Source organism: Petromyzon marinus, chromosome 73, assembly GCF_048934315.1.
Source record: "Petromyzon marinus isolate PM22_M1 ecotype Great Lakes invasive population chromosome 73, UKy_Petmar_22M1.pri1.0, whole genome shotgun sequence".
Taxonomy (NCBI): Eukaryota; Metazoa; Chordata; class Hyperoartia; order Petromyzontiformes; family Petromyzontidae; genus Petromyzon; species Petromyzon marinus.
In genome coordinates this window covers 5533526-5547746 of record NC_133739.1, presented here as the reverse complement: position 1 = coordinate 5547746, position 14221 = coordinate 5533526, and the positions used below count along the sequence as shown (strand labels likewise).

General features: G+C 51.1%; 1 protein-coding gene across 1 annotated transcript in view; it reads right to left on the bottom strand.

Moving 5' to 3' along the window:
• The window catches only part of PSMC6 (proteasome 26S subunit, ATPase 6), a 28282-nt gene extending 14561 nt beyond the window's left edge, over positions 1-13721 (bottom strand). The window contains exons 1-9 of the mRNA XM_032979461.2: positions 13562-13721; positions 11916-11995; positions 10991-11030; positions 7002-7054; positions 5611-5678; positions 4463-4577; positions 3429-3516; positions 2984-3045; positions 1978-2101 (exon numbers count right to left, since the gene is read on the bottom strand). Of these exons, the coding sequence (XP_032835352.1) occupies positions 1978-2101; positions 2984-3045; positions 3429-3516; positions 4463-4577; positions 5611-5678; positions 7002-7054; positions 10991-11030; positions 11916-11995; positions 13562-13664 (733 nt within the window). The 5' untranslated portion in view covers positions 13665-13721. The remainder of the gene's footprint in view (positions 1-1977; positions 2102-2983; positions 3046-3428; positions 3517-4462; positions 4578-5610; positions 5679-7001; positions 7055-10990; positions 11031-11915; positions 11996-13561) is intronic.
• Between the last annotated feature and the right edge of the window lie 500 nt (positions 13722-14221).

Genomic DNA, 14221 nt, shown 5'->3' with positions numbered 1-14221 from the left:
GGGTTTAACCAGACTGGATTGTGTGAGGAGCTCACAAATCCTTGAAAGATCTGGGCAGGGTCCCATCGGTGAGCTCCTCCGGCAGGCAAGGCTGCGATGGCTGGGTCATGTAGCCCGCATGCCCAGCCACCGCATGCCGAAACAGCTTTTGTTTGGCCGGATTGAGGGGGCTAAGCGGGCGCGGCACGGGCTAGAGAAGAGATGGAGTGATGTGGTACAGGAGGACGTGGAGCTGAGTGGACTTGCCGATGACTGGTACCAGCGGTGTCAAGATCGGCCTCTGTGGAGGAGGCTCGTGAAGGATGCTACTGGGCAGTTGGAGGCAGTCGCCCTCCAACAACAACGGAGGGCGGAGGAGCGACGCTCACAACAGCGAGCGGAGCGCCGGGTGGCTAAAGCACAGCAGGTTGGCACAGTAGGGGGCACAGGTGGTGCATCAGCCAGTCATCTCAGTCAGTCGACCCGTGGCACCTGGGTCTGCCCCGTGACCTCCTGCCAGCGGGCGTTCGACACTTCACGTGGCCTCAGGGTGCACATAGCCTGGCACAAGCGTCGTGGTGACGTCACCGCCACTTAGTGGCGAATGGCGGTTGTTGTTGTTGTTGATATCAGTGTTATCTGTGTGTGTATCTGAGTGTATCTGTGTGTGTATATATCAGCGTTATCTGCCTGTGTATCTCAGTGTATATGTGTGTGTATATCAGTGTTATCTGCGTGTGTACCTCAGTGTATCTGTGTGTGTATCTCAGCGTTATCTGCCTGTGTATCTCAGTGTTATCTGCGTGTGTATCTCAGTGTTATCTGTGTGTGTATCTCAGTGTATCTGTGTGTATCTCAGGGTTATCTGTGTGTGTATCTCAGTGTATCTGTGTGTATCTCAGGGTTATCTGCCTGTGTATCTCAGTGTATCTGTGTGTATCTCAGGGTTATCTGCGTGTGTATCTCAGGGTTATCTGTGTGTATCTCAGTGTTATCTGCCTGTGTATCTCAGTGTATCTGTGTGTATCTCAGTGTATCTGTGTGTATCTCAGTGTATCTGTGTGTGTATCTCAGGGTTATCTGCCTGTGTATCTTAGTGTATCTGTGTGTGTGTATATCAGTGTTATCTGTGTGTGTATCTCAGTGTATCTGTGTGTGTATATATCAGCGTTATCTGCCTGTGTATCTCAGTGTATCTGTGTGTGTATATCAGTGTTATCTGCGTGTATATCTCAGTGTATCTGTGTGTGTATCTCAGCGTTATCTGCCTGTGTATCTCAGTGTTATCTGCGTGTGTATCTCAGTGTTATCTGTGTGTGTATCTCAGTGTATCTGTGTGTATCTCAGGGCTATCTGTGTGTGTATCTCAGTGTATCTGTGTGTATCTCAGGGTTATCTGCCTGTGTATCTCAGTGTATCTGTGTGTATCTCAGGGTTATCTGCGTGTGTATCTCAGGGTTATCTGTGTGTATCTCAGTGTTATCTGCCTGTGTATCTCAGTGTATCTGTGTGTATCTCAGGGTTATCTGCGTGTGTATCTCAGTGTATCTGTGTGTGTATCTCAGCGTTATCTGTGTGTGTATCTCAGTGTATCTGTGTGTGTATCTCAGTGTATCTGTGTGTGTATATATCAGTGTTATCTGCGTGTGTATCTCAGTGTATCTGTGTGTGTATCTCAGCGTTATCTGCGTGTGTATCTCAGTGTATCTGTGTGTATCTCAGGGTTATCTGCATGTGTATCTCAGTGTATCTGCGTGTGTATCTCAGGGTTATCTGCGTGTGTATCTCAGTGTATCTGCGTGTGTATCTCAGGGTTATCTGTGTGTGTATCTCAGTGTATCTGTGTGTGTATCTTAGTGTATCTGTGTGTATCTCAGTGTTATCTGTGTGTGTATCTTAGTGTATCTGTGTGTATCTCAGTGTTATCTGTGTGTGTATCTCAGGGTTATCTGTATGCCTGTACCTCTGAGCATGTGCATCTCTCTTTCTCTCACTCACCGATAGCGTCGATCTCGTCCATGAAGATGATGCAGGGTTGGTGATCGCGGGCGAAGTTGAACATCTCGCGAATAAGTCGTGCGCTCTCCCCAATGTACTTGTCCACTATGGCGCTGGACACCACCTGGACACGGGGGACACGGGGTGGGTAAGTGGGTGAGTGAGTCTGCATGTCTCTCCGAGTCTCGATGCGTGTGTGAATGAGTCTTTGTGAGACTGTGAGAGTCTACGCGTGTCTCTGTGTAAGTGGGTGAGTCAGAGTCTGCGTGAGTCTACGTGAGACAGTCTGCATGTGTCTTTGTGTGCCTCTGTGTGAGTGAGTCTGAGTGAGTCTATGTGAGTCTCGAGTCTGTATGTGTCTCTGTGTGCGAGTGAGTCTGTGAGTCTTAGTCTGTGTGAGACTGAGCGTCTGCGTGCCTCTGTGTGAGTGGTGAGTGTGGGTGGGTGCATGGTGAGGGTGAGTGGGTGGGTAGCTGAGTGACTGGTGAGGGTCAGTGGGTGAGTGGGTGAGTGGGTGAGTGAGTGATGATGGTGGGTGAGTGGGTAAGTGGGTGGGTGGGTCAGTGAGTGAGTGAATGGGTAGGTGGGTGAGTGAGTGCATGGGTGGGTGGGTGAGTGAGTGGGTAGGTGGGTGGGTGGATGAGTGAGTGGGTAGGTGGGTGGGTGAGTGAGTGGGTAGGTTGGTGGGTGAGTGAGTGGGTAGGTGGGTGGGTGAGTGAGTGGGTAGGAAGGTGGGTGGATGAGTGAGTGGATAGGTGAGTAGGTGGGTGGGTGAGTGAGTGGGTAGGTGGGTGGGTGAGTGAGTGGGTAGGTGGGTGGGTGAGTGGGTGGGTAAGTGGGTGGGTAGGTGGGTGGGTAGGTGGGTGGGTAGGTGGGTAGGTAGGTGGGTGGGTGGGTAGGTGGGTGGGTAGGTGGGTGGGTGGGTGGGTAGGTGGGTGGGTGGGTAGGTGGGTGGGTGAGTGGGTAGGTGGGTGGGTGAGTGTGAATGAGTGCGACTGGGGTTCACCTTGAGGAAGTTGCAGTCAAGCTGGCTCGCCACGGCCCTGGCTAACAGAGTTTTACCAGTGCCTGGAAAACACACACACACACGTAAACACACACACACACGTATACACACACAAACACGTAAACACGCACAAACACGTAAACAACACACATACACGTAAACAACATGCACACACGTAAACACACACACACACACGAAAACACACACACACACACGTAAACACACACACACGTATACACACGTAAACAACACAAACACGTAAACAACACACACACACGTATACACACACACTTATACAGACACGTACATACGCACAGATACACACACGTATATACACACATGTAAACATGCGCATACTCACGTGCACACGCACATATACGTGTTCGTGCGTGCATTGTTTACAGGTGGGTGGGGCGGAGCGGGGGGGGCCCGGCGTGTTGGTTACCGGGGGGCCCGTATAGGAGGCACCCCTTGGGGGGGGTGATCCCCACGCGCTGGAACAGCTCCGGGTTGAGCAGCGGCAGCTCAATCACCTGCTCACTCACACGCACGTGAGAGTCTGTGAGTGTGCGAGTCTCTGCGTGCGAGTCTGTGAGTGTGCGAGTCACTGGGTGCGAGTCTGTGAGTGTGCGAGTCTCTGCGTGAGTCTGTGAGTGTGCGAGTCACTGGGTGCGAGTCTGTGAGTGCGCGAGTCTCTGCGTGAGTCTGTGAGTGTGCGAGTCTCTGAATGAGCCTGCGTGTGGTGAGTTTGCTGCTCAATCACCTGCTCACTCCCACGCACGTGAGACTGCGAACATGTGATACTCTCTGAGCATGTGAGTCTCTGTGTAAGGGTCTGAGTGTGTGAGTTGTGTGAGTCTGCGTGTATTAAGTCTACATGTGGTGAGTCTGCGTTTGAGTCTGCAGCTCAATCACTTGCTCGCTCACATGCGAGTGAAACTGTGAATGTGGGAGTCTGTGTGTGGCGAGTCTGCATGTGGTGAGTCTGCAGCTCGATCACCTGCTCACTCGCACGCGCATGAGACTGTGAGCGTGCGAGCCTATGAGTCTGCCTGAGTCTGTGAGTCTGAGACAGAGTCTGCGTGTCTCTCTGGGTGAGTGGGTGAGTCTGAGTGAGTCTACGTGAGACTGAGGATCTACATGCATCTCTGTGTAAGTGAGTGAGTCTGAGTGAGTCTGTGCAAGTCTTGAGTTTGCGTGTGTGTCTCTGAGTCTGAGTGAGTGAGTCTGAGTGAGCCTGTGAGAGTCTGTGAGTATGAATGTGTCTCTGTGAGTCTCTGTGTGTGTGAGTCTGCACGAGTCTTGAGTATGCGTGTATCTGGGAGTTTGAGTAAGCGAGTAAGCCCGAGTTAGTCTGTGAGAGTCTACGTGTGTCATTGGGAGTCTCTGTGTGACTGAGTGAGACTGAGAGTCTGTGGCCGTGTGTGTCTCTGTGAGTCTTTGTGCGAGTGAGGTGGAGGGGGGGGGGGGGCTGCTCACCTCTCGGAGTTCCCGGATCTGCTCGGTGAGCCCCCCGATCTCCGAGTAGGAGACCTGGCCCGGGTCTTCGTGGGACATGTTGTACACCAGCGGATCCACCTCTCTGGGCAGGTACCTGGGGAGAACCACGGTGGGGCCTCGCTCACCCACCCACTCACCAACTCACCCACCCACTCACTAACTCACCCACTCATTCACCCACCCACTCACTCGCTCAGCCAATCACTCAACACCCCCTCCCCACTCACCAACTCACCCACTCATTCACCCACTCATTCACCCACCCACTCACTCAGCCAATCACTCAACCACCCCCCCACTCACTCGCTCAGCCACTCACTCGCTCAGCCACTCACTCGCTCAGCCACTCCCTCGTTAGCCACTCACTCGCTCAGCCAATCACCCCCCCCCCACTCACTTACTCGCTCACCCACCCACTCACCAATTCACCCACTCACCAATTCACCCACTCATTCACCCACCCACCCACTCACCCACTCATTCACCCACCCACCCACTCGCTCAACCAATCACTCAACACCCCCCCCCACTCACTCACTCGTAAAGCCACTCACTCCACCACTCACCCACTCACTCGCTCAACCACCCACCCACTCGCTTACCCACCCGCACACCCACTCGCTTACTCGCTCAGCCACTTACTCCACCACTCAGCCACTTACTCCACCACTCACCCACCCACTTACTCGCTCAACCACCCACCCACTCATCCACTCACTCGCTCAGCCACTCACTCAACCACTCAACCACCCACTCACTCAACCACCGACCCACTCGCTCAACCACCGATCCACTCACTCAACCACCGACCCACTCACTCGCTTACCCACCCACACACCCACTCACTCAGCCACTCACTCAGCCACTCACTCAGCCACTCACTCAGCCACTCACTCAGCCACTCACTCAGCCACTCGCTCGCTCGTTAAGCCAATCACTCAACCACCCACCCAACCACTCACTCAGCCACTCAGATATGACGATGGTGATGATGGTGGTTGTGATGATGGTGATGATTGCAATGATGATGATACAGTGGAAGAGGAGCAGCTTTAACCCTGGCTGGGAAATTCCACATTCACATGGGAAGGGCAGGAGATCCAGTGGGCAGCACTGGGTGACCCCACCTCATGATGGTCAGCGTGGTCATGTCCAGGGCCACTCGGGTTCCGGCCTTCAACTTTGACTTGTCCAGCTACAGAGAGAGACAGACAGATATACGGAGATCTACAGAGAGACAGATACTGAGAGATATATCTAGTCACACTGAGACATACATAGATATCGAGAACGATGGAAACATGCAGACATATATATAGACACAGAGATAGACATATACAGAGATATATGATATACTGAGAAAAATATACACACAGATACAGAGAGACAGACATGAAGATATATACGCAGATACAGTGAGAGGTGCAGAAATAGAAGCACATGAGGGAGTGGTGTGACCAGCACCATACCTGGCCACCATTGCCTCCCAGTGCTGACGTTTAACAAACTGGAGGCGCTTATGTTGAGGCCAAGTCTTCCTAGAGGAGGCCCATGACTGGTACTGATATTTGCTGTCACTATCCAATGCACCACCACTACCCAACACAAAGACAAAGGTCCCCCGCTTAGCCTGTAACAGACTGTTGGGGCAAGTGCTGTTAGTGAGGAGCAGCGCCTATGAAGGCCGAGGGGTGGGTGGCCTGCACCACGCCCGGTCGCCCTCGTCTCCACAGTGGTGACGTTTACTACACACACCGCTACACCGGATAATCACTTGAGGGCCGAGTGGACCTAGGGGAGGCCCAGGACCGGTTTGGATAATCGCTATCACTGATGGTGTTGGTGGCGGTAGTGAGCGGGAATCGAACTTTGGGTCTCTGCCGGGGTTCGTCGCGCAGCACAGCGCTAACCGCTGCACCACAGCTCCCCTAAAGACACACAGCACACACGGCACACATGGGACGAAGCCTGCACGGGACACACAGCACACATGGGGACACATAACACACAGCACACACAGCACTCACAGCACACACGGGGACACACAGCACACACGGGACACATCCTACACGGGACACACAGCACACATGGGGACAAAGCACACACAGCACGCACGGGGACACAAAGCACACACAGCACACACGAGGCAAACAGGGGACACACAGCACATGTGGAGTGCTCTGTCCCGCTTTGGCGAGATGTCGACTACCTCGCCTGGTATGCAGGAGGACATGGGTTCGATCAGAACCCTGACCGATGCTTGCTGCTGTATCTTTAGAGGCTGCGTCTCTCTCTAAACCGTGGTCACATGGATTTTTCTCCGGGTCCTCCAGTTTTTCCATCCACATTTAGAATCAACGTCATGCGTTTCAGGGTATTTGGCTTCTATAAATGTCCACGTGATAAGCCACTTCGTTGAGCGATCATTTGTGATGGCCAGGTGACTTCTGAAAAACAGCTACATAGCTCAGTGGGCCTTACCTAGTAAAATTAATATAATGTATAGTTATATAGTCACCTGTCTGCGACATCCGACCACATAGCGAGGCCCATTGGTAGCCTTCACGATAACTGAGACACAGAGGGAGAGAAATCATTGTCAATATCGTGAACATCCAAATACCTGGGACACAGACAGGCCAGCATTCTCACTCACAGACATACACGTACACACCACAACAACACCACTAGGTGGTGGTGACATCACCACGGTGCTTGTGCCAGGCCAGGTGCACTTTGAGGCCACGAGCAGTGTCGAAGGCTCGCCAAAAGGAGGTCATGGGACAGAACCCAGGTGCCATGGGTTGACTGACTGAGATGACTGGCTGATGCACCACCTGTGCTCCCTACTGTGCCAACCTGCTGTGCTTTAGCCACCCGGCGCTCCGCTCGTTGTTCTGAGCGTCGCTCCTCCGCCCTCCAATTTCTTGCGTTTCCGCCGTCTGGAGTTCTGCTCGTTCTTCTGAGTATTGCTCCTTCGTCCTCCATCCGGGTTAAACCCAGGGTGGATCGTAGGCAGGCCAGCCTGAATGTTTCAAACCAGCGCAGAGGTTCCATTCCTCCAGTCTAAATAAAGATTCTGAGTGAGAGGTCTCAATGTTTCGCGAGCATAGAGAAGGGAGGGCATGACTATGGCCGAAAAGACCCGAAGCTTCATGTGGAGCGACAGGCCAGGTAGCGTTCACACAGCGTTACGCAGCCAATGAAGAGATGTCACCAGACGAATTCTGAGTGAGACCTCCGCTGCCAAACCAGATTTGGTCATAAGCACACTGCCCAGGTACGGCAACTACTCCACTCTCTCCACAACTGCCCCATCTACTCATGGGGAGTTGAGGGGGTGGGAGTATTTGATAATGTATAAAACACCTAGGCAAGTGCTTAGTTTTGGTGGGGCTGATGGTAAGGCCCCATCTCTTAGTGGCACGCTCCAGGTTCAACAGCAGCGCCTCCAACGCCTTCACAGAGTGAGCAGTAATCAACAGATCATCAGCATATGTAACATGGTTTATTAATAGGGAGCCATCCCTTGACCCGGGCATCGATCAGCCTCCCATTATATATGTACCAGATGGAAATACCTCTGGTACATAGTCAAAGATGATGTTCAATAGAACATGGGACAGAGGACATCCCTGTCACACCCCAAGGTGAATAGGGAATGGCTCTTGACTCCAGGCTATGCATCTTTACCCAGGCCTGCCAACCATCATGAAGGCCCTTAAAGATTGTGAGCAGAGAATTAGGGACTCCAGCAGCACGAGAATCCAGAGCCCTGGCATTATGATGGTATCATAGGCCTTGATCAGGTTAATAAAGCAGAAATGCTGGTCCTGTTAGATATTCCCTTCACATCTGCTGTAGCAGACGGACACATAAAATGGCGTCCGTGCAGGTCCACCCTGGCCTGAAACCACATTGGGGCCCCGCAAGCCTCTCCTCAGCGTGCCTGGCAAGGCAATGTTAAAAATCCTTGCCAGGAACTTTCCCGGCACACCGAGGAGGGAAATGCCCCTGAAGTTTTTACAGTCTGTGTGGTGCCCTTTCTTAAAGAGGGGGACCACCAGGGCATTCTTCCAATCTGCGGAACCCGTCCTGTGGTCCAGACAGTTGTATTGATATTACATAGGAGAGTCTGCACACAAACGCCACCCTCCCTCAGCGGTTCACTTGGGAGATCATCTCTGGCCGACACTTTACCTGGTCTCAGGATCTTGATTGCTCTTTGTACTTCCCCAAATGATGGAAGCCAAATATCTCCAATATTTGAGGTACAGCAGTCCCAGCGCAGGGTTATCCCAACCTTGCCTCCATGTTATCTGGGCTGAGGGATTTCCCTTCCCCCAAGTTACTCATATAATTGCTCAGCAAATCCTTAAGGATCGTGATAGGTGTGGCACTAAAAGTTACTTTTTAATGGAATTAAAGAGTGATTTGTGATCGCGAGCTACGGAAGCACTTTCCATCTCCATAACAATCCGCGACCACCACTCTGTGACTACACGGCTAACCGAACCTCCAAGCAAAGGCCACACTGAGCCTCCTCATTCTCTGTGGGATGCTGTAGATGGTGGGAGTGCGTACACTGCTTTTTCTCAACTAGCCAGAACACTTCTTGTCAGCCAGGGTCTCTTGGGAGGTCTGGACCACGTACTTCATGCAGCCAATAGAATCTGCAAGAGCAAGTCCTGAACCTCACCCATTTCCCCTCGGCATCAGGAAGGGGGAACCATGTCAACCCCAGCTGCAAGCGATGATGAAATTCTCGCTTGCGACTTTCATCATCTAGCTGGGAACACGCCACTTTGGGTTTGAATGGGGTCCTAAATGGACACCTACCACCGGAGTGGAAAAATGGCAGGTGCATTTTCCAGATGGCAAGCTGATGGTCAATGGGCAGAGCAGCACCACGATAGATCCTGGTGTCAAGGACATGGGCCGAATTCTCGTATCACTATCTAGTCCAGCAGATGTTCTTGCTTAGACCCGGTATGCACCCATGTAGTTGTGTGGATGCGCCAATGCTGGAACGTGTTGGTGTTTACAAACCTATAAGCTGCACAGAAGTCTAACAGCCTCCTACCGTTGTTATTGAGCTGATCTGGCCCATGCAATCCAATCAATCTGGCCCACATAACTGCATCTAAACCAGGCATTGAAGTCACCTGATAGTCACTATCCCAAGAGCCACTTTAGCTAGCACCTGTGACAGGTCATAGAAGGCATGCGACTAATCAGCCTTGCCTACATTCCTCCAATGGTGTTCATCTTCAGTGGGGGTGTAAACCAACCACCACCACCACCATTCTTCCAACTCCTGGTGATGGGGAGGCAAGCCCACAGTCGCTTTGGACTCACAGCTTCCCACACCTCACCTCCACACTCCCAAACCCCCTTCATTCTTTTGTTCAGAAGCAGAGCCACTCCCTGTTGTTTGGAAGTTTCCTGCCCTGTGTGCAGGACTATCCAAGAACCAATCCACCGGACCCTCTTGTAATCCAGAGGTCCAGGCAATACCGCTCCATCTCCCGACGGCGTTTGTGTACATTATCGTTTTTTCTTCCAATTAAAACTAAAATAAAATAACTTTATCGGTACCAAGGCTCACCACAAGGCCATTCTGGAGGGGTGTGTGCCACAGTTTGGCGCCAGCTATCGTAGAGTACAGCGGTCGTGTCACTACGGTTCTCTGCGGTAACAATGTCTTCATAAAAACGTCGCTACTACGCCTCTATATAAAATTGACGCTGAACCACTCGCGCCTTGAGATTCAGCAGTGAAGGGGACACCCACCACCCGGCAACTTGCAGACGTCTCGTAACGGAAAACGGTTGATATATTTTATTTGTAGTTTTAGTGGTAATTAAATTTAAGGTCGAGGGGTCACAAGCCCCTGGCGCCGGTCCAGAGCCAACGTTGGCCACTGTGGCGGCTGTGAGCACCATGAGGGCAACAATGGATTGGCATTGCTCACAGCCACCACAGCGTTACCAACAGGCAACCACCGAGGTGGGGGGTTTATTTTACCGAGCAGTGCTACCCAAATTACGCAGACACGGAGAGGCAGGGAGAGACACGACACACAGTAACATCGCTACTACCAAAGATAAAGAACCCCCGTATAGCATTAATAGACTATTGGGGCAAGTGCTGCTAGCGAGCAGCACCTATGTAGGCCGACACGGCACACGAGGGGGTGGGTGGCCAGCATCACGCCCGGCCGCCATTGCCTCCCCTTGTGGCGATGTTGACACATCGCACCAGGTAATCATTTGAGGCTCAGGACCTGATCAGATAATCGTCACTGGTGTTAGCTGTGAGCAGGAATCGAGCTCAGGTCGCCGGGTTCGTAGTGCAGCGCTCTAACCGCTACACTTCCGCTCCCCACCATCACAATCACCACCATCATGACCATCACAATCGCCATCACCACCGTCCATCTGTTGGTGTTGGTCTCCAGACTGGGCCCTGCCATAGGAATGTGTAATTTTCAGAGCCAGTTCTTACATTTGTCCTCAGTGAGTTGTTTGAGAACCTCTCCCACAATCTGCAACACAAAAAACAGTTGGTGAAACACTCACAATGTGAAACACTCAATAGTCACACTCAGCCACTCACTCGATCACTCACTCACGAACAATTATTAAGTGGCACTCTGTGACACACTTAATAGTCACACTCAGACACTCGGTTATTCACTCACTCGCGAAAACGCTCATTCAGTGACACTGCCATACACTCAATAGACACACTCAATAACTAACCACTCAGCCACTCGCTCGCTCACTAAAACACTAATTCAGTGACACTCTGTGACACACTCAATAGTCAAATTCAGGCACTCACTCACTCATTCAGTGACACTGTGACACACTCAATAGACACTATCAAAAGACACACTCAGCTACTCGCTCGCTCATTCACTAAAACACTCATTCAGTGACACTCAATAGTCGCACTCACTCACTCAAACACTAATTCAGTGACTGTAACACACTCAATAGTCACACTTAGACACTCGGTTATTCACTCACTAAAATACTTATTCAGTGGCACTCTGTAACACATCCAGTCACTCACTCGATCAATCACTCGCTAAAACACTCATTCAGTGACACTATCACACACTCAATAGACAAACTCAATAACCATCCAGCCACTCGCTCGCTCACTCACTAAAACACTCATTCATTGACACTCAATAGTCACACTCAGACACTCACTCGGTTACTCACTCACTCAAAAACTAATTCAGTGACTCTGTAAAACACTCAATAGTCAAACTCAGCCACTCACTCACTCAAACACTCATTCAGTGACACTCTTTGACACACTCGCTCAATAACCACACGGTCATTCACTCAATGACTCCCGCGGCAGTAGTGACTGTCCTTTAGCGAGTGGTGGTAGTGGTAGTGCCTTGTGTCTGTACCTGGCCCACGCTCTGCAGAGCCTTGAGGTCGTTCTCGGACTTGTCATACTGCTTAGTCAGATCCTTGAGCTGTTCACGGACTGAGAGATACCATCACCACCATCATTATCATCAAAACCACCATCAACACCATCACCACCACCACCATCATCAACACCATCACCACCATCATTAACATCAACACCACCATCATCGACACCATCACCACCATCATCAACACCATCACCACCATCATTAACATCAACACCACCATCATCAACACCATCACCACCATCATCAACACCATCACCACCATCATCAACACCATCACCACCATCATTATCATCAACACCACCATCAACACCATCACCACCACCATCATCATCACCATCACCACCATCATTAACATCAACACCACCATCATCAACACCATCACCACCATCATCAACACCACCATCACCATCATCAACACCACCATCACCACCACCATTATCATCAACACCACCATCATCAACACCATCATCATTATCAACAACACCACCATCAACACCATCACCACCACCATCATCATCAACACCATCATTAACATAGTTCATAGTTCCATTTATTTTGGTATAGCCCTGTGAGCCATTCGGCTCTTGAATCGGGTGCAACCGCAACAAACAAAAACATGAACAAGAAAACATCTTAAAGTGATTATGTGACTGTGCAAACAACACCACCATCATCAAAACCATCACCACCATCATCAACACCATCACCACCGTCATCAATGATAATAAGAGTGAGTGATAGTGAGTGTAAGTGAATGTTCGTGAGAGTGAGTGGCGGAGCGAGTGATAAGTTAATGTTAAGGAGTGTTAGTGATAGTGATGGTTAGTGAGTGAGCGGGATTGATGGTGTAAGTGAAAGTTCGTGAGGGTGAGTGGCGGTGTGAGTGATGGTGAGTGTTAGTGATAGTGTTAGTTAATGATGGTGTTAGTTAGTGATGGTGTTAGTGATGGTGTTAGTGATGGTGTTAGTGATGGTGAGTGTTTGTGATAGTGTTAGATAGTGATGGTGAGTGTTAGTGAGTGTTAGTTAGTAATGGTGAGTGATAGTGTTAGTTAGTAATGGTGAGTGATAGTGTTAGTGAGTGTTAGTTAGTGATGGTGAGTGTTAATGATAGTGTTAGTGATGGTGAGTGTTAATGATAGTGTTAGTGATAGTGTTAGTGATAGTGTTAGTTAGTGATGGTGTTAGTGATAGTGTTAGTTAGTGATGGTGTTAGTGATAGTGTTAGTTAGTAATGGTGAGTGATAGTGTTAGTAATGGTGAGTGATAGTGTTAGTGAGTGTTAGTTAGTGATGGTGAGTGTTAATGATAGTGTTAGTGATGGTGAGTGTTAATGATAGTGTTAGTGATAGTGTTAGTGATAGTGTTAGTTAGTGATGGTGAGTGTTAATGATAGTGTTAGTGATTGTGAGTGTTAATGATAGTGTTAGTGATAGTGTTAGTTAGTGATGGTGAGTGGATGCCGGGAGTGCGAATCGGGGCGGGCTTGAGGCCTAGCGGAACGAGTCCCCCCGGTGACTCTGCACAAAGCGGGAGATGCCGCTCCCTGCACGCGGCGCGTGCGGGTGAGCGCTGGTGAGGGGTGAGGGGCGAGTGGTGAGGGTGCCGCTCACGCTCCCGCAGCCTGCCGTCCACCTCCTTGTGCTCCAGCAGCTTTTTGCGGTGCTCGTGAAGCGCCGCGTCTCGCTCCGCCATTGCTGCTCCTTGCACTGACATGACGCCACTGGACGCTCGCGGGCTCGCGTGACGTCACCGACACTCGCATTTTTGGCGTGACGTCACTGCCGCTCGTACTGGCGTGACGTCTCTAGTGTGCGCTCTGACGTAACGTCACTAGTACTCGTTTCGAGCGTGACGTCGGCGCTAGTCGCATTCGCGTGACGTCGCTCGAAGCTCGCGCGACGCCATTGGCCGCTCGTACTGGTGTGACGTTCCTAGTGTTCGCTCTGACGCGCGTGACGTCCCCTCTACTCGCACTGGCAAAACGTCACCACCGCTCGCACTACATGACGTCACTACTAAGCCAACCACCGGCGTGAAATCACTGCTGCCCGCACTTACGTGACGTTGACAACTACTCGCACGGGCGTGACGTTCCCTCTGCTCGCACTGGCGTGACGTCACTACGACTCCCACTGTCGTGACGTCATCCACTGCTCGCATTGGCGTGACTTTACTATTCGCACCGACGTGAAGTCATTATTGTTCGCACTTGCATGACGTCACTTAAACTCGCACTGGCATGACGTCACCACTACTCGTACTGGCGTGAC